At 37.9% G+C, this 6,089-nt stretch overlaps 3 protein-coding genes across 4 annotated transcripts in view; 1 reads left to right on the plus strand and 2 right to left on the minus strand.

Moving 5' to 3' along the window:
* Nucleotides 1–1,260, minus strand: part of LOC104708747 (histone deacetylase HDT3-like) — an 8,253-nt gene extending 6,993 nt beyond the window's left edge. The window contains exons 1-5 of one of the 2 annotated variants that reach the window (XM_019228995.1): nt 1,126–1,260; nt 643–713; nt 349–560; nt 175–218; nt 12–65 (exon numbers count right to left, since the gene is read on the minus strand). In XM_019228995.1, the coding sequence (XP_019084540.1) occupies nt 12–65; nt 175–218; nt 349–560; nt 643–713; nt 1,126–1,138 (394 nt within the window). In that variant the 5' untranslated portion in view covers nt 1,139–1,260. The remainder of the gene's footprint in view (nt 1–11; nt 66–174; nt 219–348; nt 561–642; nt 714–1,125) is intronic. The other variant, XM_019228994.1, reaches the window with a different exon arrangement.
* On the plus strand, nt 2,659–4,458 carry LOC109125986 (uncharacterized protein At3g43530-like). The gene is made up of 4 exons (XM_019228849.1): nt 2,659–2,841; nt 2,937–3,677; nt 3,762–3,950; nt 4,003–4,458. The coding sequence occupies exons 1-4, from the start codon at nt 2,659–2,661 to the stop codon at nt 4,456–4,458; spliced, it is 1,569 nt and encodes a 522-aa protein (XP_019084394.1).
* On the minus strand, nt 4,499–6,073 carry LOC104709957 (protein FAR-RED ELONGATED HYPOCOTYL 3-like). Its single transcript, XM_010426490.1, has one exon. The coding sequence runs from the start codon at nt 6,071–6,073 to the stop codon at nt 4,499–4,501; it is 1,575 nt and encodes a 524-aa protein (XP_010424792.1).

The raw sequence follows: 6,089 nt of genomic DNA on the forward strand, positions 1-6,089 counted from the left end.
GACTTCTGCATTTGGCAATTGAAAGTTCACCTGTTTCACACCTGATGCTGCAACAGCTGGCTCAGCTGAGACCACATCAAATCAAAGTATAAGAGATTAGTATTCTTATATAAAAACTATAATCAGATAACTAGACACAAAACATAGCAGGACTAGATATAACTCCCCACTCACCTTTAGCAACCGCAGGTTCATCATCAGTCATATCCTCAGCCTCAGTAAGACGGAAAAAGAGAGTCAAGGAAAAAAAAAGAGAGTAAAACAACGGTTTCCAAAATCACATTCATCAACAAGCTTGTAAGGTTTAAGCAATATAACAAACAAATATTGAAACAGTATAAAGGATATGGATCAGATGCATCAACTTTGTAACCAGTGAAGAAAACGCTCCCATTCTTCCAATTGTGAGACAGCTCAAATCCCTTTTCCAAGACAAGCTCCGTGGACAGCTGAGGAAACTTGCCATGAGAGAGGTTCCCAATAATAAGCTTTTGACCTCCAACTTTCACGAAAAGCTGAATCGGTTCCTTAACATTGTTCTTACTCTCTCCCAAAGCAGCCTTCAATAAAAAAAACAAAAAAAAAACGTCACTGTAAAATACATTGTTACAACTCAGAATCAAGCTCACAATTCAACAGTACCTGTGAGATGTGCACGAGCATATCTTCCCCAGGATCCACATGAAGTGGTGAGTTAGGCTTAACTTCAACACCTGCAAACGCATAAATAGTACAACAAAACCAAAACAAATCAACAAATCTGCAACAAATCCATCATTTCGAACCATTCAACATGGAATAGCAGAGCCTCAACTCAAAATTTTGTTTTCGATTTCAGCAACGAAACTAAAAATACCGGAGTTAAAACACCTAGCGAGCGAGAAAAACTTTCAAGTTTTAACCATTTTTCTAAGAAGACGAACAGTCTATACAACAAATACTAACTAATTTCATCTCTCGTTACTCGACTGAACAGCAAACCAAACGATTCCGAAGAAGAAACAGTGGAAAATCATGAAAAAAGTGATGAAACCAGAAGATGAAAAACCCTAAGTGCAGGAAACGAAGCTTATAGACGGGAGAAGAAGAAGAAGAAGACGAAGTAAGAGAGGGAAACGTTTTTACCCCAGAACTCCATTGTCGTGAGAGGTAGTGTGACCTTGAAGGCGACGATGCGTCGAAGAAGAAGGTTCTAGAGCGATTCGTCTCTCCAGAGCGGTTCTAGGGCGTATGAAGTTGAAGAGGCCGTCTGATGGAATTTATTTAATGAGAGCAAAGGGGATTTTAGTGATTCTCTGTTACGCGGACCACTCGATGGTTTGTGTGTACTGCTCATGTATTGGGCTTAGGGTTTTAAAGCCCAGAATTTAAGCCCATTCTTTTGACCGACTTTTTATTTAACGGTGTCAGGATGGACGGACTGTAACGGACTTATTTGACTGACGGAGATTTCCATTTTTTTTTCCGTTTGGTCAGGCGTTTTTCGTCAACACGTGGAGTCCCACTTCATTATTCAAAATTTCAAAATAAGTCCCCCGGTCAAATGGAGCATCATTTACCTTAATGCCCTTGAGAGGTAAAAGCTGTTTTATACTAGTAAAATTACTTACGAATCACAAATTTAAATATTTTTTCCTAATCCATAGAAAAACGAAAATCAGTTAACAAAACCTATGGAGAGTAAAATATGATAATAATAACACTAAGTACGGTCCAACGACGAATAATTAAATGGCTAGTTGCACGAGTGGGAATTAAGCAGCAATAGACTACCAAATCTTAAATAATCTCAACTAAACTAATTGATTACACACTGGTTTAAAAAAGGTAAGTAATACGTAACCCAAAATTTTGTCTTAAGTACTTTATATATTCAGCAGCCGTGATATTTAAATTAAAGATAACACAAAAGGAGAAGAAAAAACAAAAGAAGAAGAAATAACTTACTGAAAGAAAGAAAAAAAAAATCTACGGCTAAAAAATCAACTTAATGACAAAAATGCGGGAAGAATGGTTTGAAAGCCAATATCTCGCAAAAGTTGATCAAAAATACCACCTTTTTATTTTTTATTTCATTGAACAATATTTTCTAAACGGAAAATGGAAAAAAAGTTTAAAAACTCTTCACTAAAAAACGAAATTACATATCTAACCAACCTATTTGACATAATTTGAATATAACTTATAACCCGACCCATCTATCAAAAATCTAAATTGAGGTCCACTAAAATTAACCTAATTGTAACAGAGAAGAGAGGAGAGGATTTTTCTATCGCCGACCCCCGACCCCCGACCTGTGTTCCTCTGTTTTCCGTTTCCCCTCCCGATTCCGACAGAATCCCTTTTCCGACTAGTTTGTCCGTTTTTCCGACAAGTAAACGCTTGAATCGACGAGGTCCAACGTTAACATTTCTCTCAGCTAGTCATCTATTCCGTCGACCCTTCTCCCTGACGAGGTCCGACTGTGTTCTTCAACTTCTTTGTAAGATCAGTCGCCTACTTTCATCTTCTTTGTCGAAATTGGCATCTTAATAGTTAGTTTCTATCATATTCAGTCGTAGATAATCATATTAGTAGCGATTTATCATGTTGTTGGTTGTTCTTTGGTATTTGTCATAATGTAATTTTTTTTGTTTTGGTTTCTTTTTGTTGTTAGCAATGGCTATTGTAAGAGATGGTGGTAGAGTATATGATTCGACAGAAATAGCAGTTGAAGAAATAGGAGAAGCTCTAAACGAAACTAATCCTCTCACAGAACCATCACTTCCCACAGAACTATCACAAGCAACAGAAGAACGAGAAGCAGAAGGTGATGGGGAAGAAGAAATCTCAGATGCTCAGGTACAATAGCATGAGTAATAGTGGTTTTGTACAACTAGTAAAGAAGAATTTTTGTTGTGTTAGGATTAAGTAAGTGAATTTGTATGAATTTTCAGGATACAAATGATGATGATGAAGATCAACCGCTGCAGCCAGAGGATATGTTCTTCTATCCACCTGAATATACCAAGAGTTTTAAATTAGGCACAAGGTGTTCTGTGACGCAGACGGTGAATTACATTAATCAGTTTGAGCCAGAACGAAAATGGTTTAGAGAGCATTCTCAGTTTAAGCACATATTCCATATGACTCAGGAGCCAAATCACATGATTCAAGGCATGTGGATTTTTTTTCTTCGCACAGCTTGTACGGAGATGCAGAGAGAATGCTGGTTTGTGGTAAACGGAGTCCCTGTTAGGTATTCGTTGAGAGAACATGCGCTTTTAACTGGATTGGACTGCCATGATTACCCCAATTTTTATTATAAGGAGAAAAAGTTGTGGTCTTACAAGTGTGTTCAGAGGGTGTTTGGAAGAAATGATAAAATCAAAATCAGTGATGTGGAAGCAAAACTAGAGGAAATGCAGAATAACAGTACAGACCGGAGAAAGTTGACTATCTTGTACTTCTTAAGCAAGATGGTGGTAGCGAAGTCAAAGGCCGATGGAAACATAGATCCGTTTATTCTGAGTGTTATTGATGATTTGGATGCTTGTGAGAAGTTTCCATGGGGACATTCATTCAATAAATGTATGAATGGGGTCCGGTCGGCGATGACGAACTTAAAGGGATCCGTAAAGGGATCCGTGAAACCAAATGCTCAGATCACTTTTTCCGGGTTCATCATTCCTTTGGAGGTAACATTGAGATATTATTATTCGACAATTAGATATTACTGTGGATATTAGTTGATTTTAACAATTGGATATTAGTATGTGTAGATTCTGGCATTTGAGTGTATTCCACATCTTCAATGCAAATTCAGAGTAGTTGTACCCGCAGAAAAAGACTGTCCACGCATGTGCAAGTACAAGTTCTCTGAAAGTTTAATGCGAGGATTTTCATTGGATGAAATAAATGCAGCACTTGGAAGTATTAAAGTTAGAGTTTGGTATCTTGGAACCTCGATTGTTTGTGTTTTCCTTAAAGAAGTATTGATTTAAATTTATTTATTGTTTGTAGAATATAACTAGCATCTTGAAACCGGATGAGGAAGAGAAAACTCTTTTGAGGCGCATAATAGACGATAATTATGCTGATGAAGGGATAGGTTTTATAGATCCCATTGTTGATAGTTGGAGAGAGCATCTTATCGTGAAGAAGAAGAAAATATTGTGGAAGGGTGTTTACCAAACAGACTTAGAGCACATAAATGTTCAAATCCCCTATGAAGTCAATGAGAAGGTTGATGAATTCGGAGGTGATGAACTCCCTGAACCTGCATTGTCGCTGTTACAGTTAAAGGAGACTATGGAGAAAGGGTTTAGTTTGCTAAACAAAAAAATTGGTGATGTAGAGGAAAAAATCAAGGGTTTAGATGTGCGAGTGGTTGATCTTGAAAGATGTGTGGCGCATGAGAGTGGAAAAGGAGTGAAAGAAACATACACGCCTCAGCCCATAGATGATATGAATTTGTGACACCTAGTTCCATGAATTATCAATCACGTGAATTGGTTGTCTATACTGGGAGAGGGACACAGACAGTGACATAACTCATTCTCTCCCAGTACCCTATGCTCTTATCCAAATAATCAGCCATTGTTGGAAACCTCCTCATAAAATTACCATACTCTTTCTCAAACTCATTCTTTGTATAAATATGAGCGCATTCCACGAATTTAAGCGCAACATCATTCTTGTCCGTCTTAGCTTTTTTCACGTTTTGAGACAAATGCCAAACGCAATGACCATGTAGTGCGCTCGGGTACACCTCAGATACTGCCTTGATGATGCTTCCATGTCTGTCGCTCATAAAGACCAATTCAGGTTCTTCTAGTATAACAGTTTTCAGCATTTTGAAGAACCAGCTCCAACTCACATCTTTCTCACCATCTAGTACACCAAACGCAATGGGATAATGGTGATGATTAGGATCTTGAGCTGTTGCAAAAACTAACCTACCACCATATTTTGTTTTAAGATGTGTTGCATCCACAACTATCACTTTCCTCATTGCCCTAAATCCTTCAATGCAAGCGCCCAAAGCAATAAACAGATATTTGAACCTTTTTTCTGCATCCAATTCCACTTGGGTTACTGTCCCAGGATTTACCGTCTCTAACATGTGCAGATAAGAATACAATTTTGCGTAGCTTGCTTCAGGACTCCCTCGCACATCACTAACATTTTGTTTCTTACCTCTCAAGGCAGTAGAGTATGACAACTGCAAACCAAGTCTTCTTTGCACGATGTTCATGATGTTTTTAGGAGTAGGGGTGTCGAATTGACCTGGATAGTCATCATGCAAAATAGATGCTACTAATCGTGTTGACCCTTTTTGTTTACTAATGCTTGTACTCGCGACACATCGAGAACATGTGTGCATCTTTCTGTGTACTCTGACACTAAAATAGTCAGAATTCTTAACTCTTGCAACATGTAAATACCACTTACAACCTTTTGAAGCTTGCTTGTATCTTAGCATAAGTCGACCCGCATCCGACTTAACTGTTTTAATATTAAAGCAGTTCTTATTTGCAACTCTATGAACCAGGTCTTGCACAGCCTCCTTAGAGCAAAATTCTTGATTTATTTCAAGACCTGTACCATCTTCCCATTCATTAAACTGACTTTTTTCGACATTAAATGGTAGCTCTACATACTCATGCCTATCATCCATATCTGAATCTGAAACATCAGCCACAAATTCGTTTATTTGTCCTACATTCTCACACTCTTCATTAACAATAATCTCTTCATTAACAAAACTCTCCAACACCTCCTCATTAACAACATTTTGTTGTTCACACGGGTTGAAAATAGTTAGAATGCCAGCATTTTCTACATCAACAGCTTTGCCATTTGAAACCAGCTCCCCATAATTCAAACCAACTGAACTTACTCGCTCTACTCTTGAAAGTTGCGCAACCCTCTGGTTTGCTTCCAAATCGCTAAATAACTCTACATGCAACACATGTTTAAGTCCTTCTTTATCCACTGATGTTAGATAGAGAAAAACGTCCTCGTCATCTACAATATACCACTCTCTCCGAGCATTAGATAGACTATAGCTCAATTTCAACATACCTTTCATTTCATCTATCCCAATC

The sequence above is a fragment of the Camelina sativa genome, chromosome 8 (genome assembly GCF_000633955.1).
Source record: "Camelina sativa cultivar DH55 chromosome 8, Cs, whole genome shotgun sequence".
Classification (NCBI taxonomy): domain Eukaryota; kingdom Viridiplantae; phylum Streptophyta; class Magnoliopsida; order Brassicales; family Brassicaceae; genus Camelina; species Camelina sativa.

What these genes read in the sequence shown, in the direction of transcription:
- LOC109125986 (XM_019228849.1), top strand. Translation starts at nt 2,659, where the DNA reads ATGGCTATTGTAAGAGATGGTGGTAGAGTATATGATTCGACAGAAATA. An exon ending in AAGAAATCTCAGATGCTCAG is followed by an intron (nt 2,842 to 2,936) that starts GTACAATAGCAT and finishes ATGAATTTTCAG; the next exon opens with GATACAAATGATGATGATGA. An exon ending in GGTATCTTGGAACCTCGATT is followed by an intron (nt 3,951 to 4,002) that starts GTTTGTGTTTTC and finishes TATTGTTTGTAG; the next exon opens with AATATAACTAGCATCTTGAA.
- LOC104709957 (XM_010426490.1), bottom strand. Translation starts at nt 6,073, where the DNA reads ATGAAAGGTATGTTGAAATTGAGCTATAGTCTATCTAATGCTCGGAGA.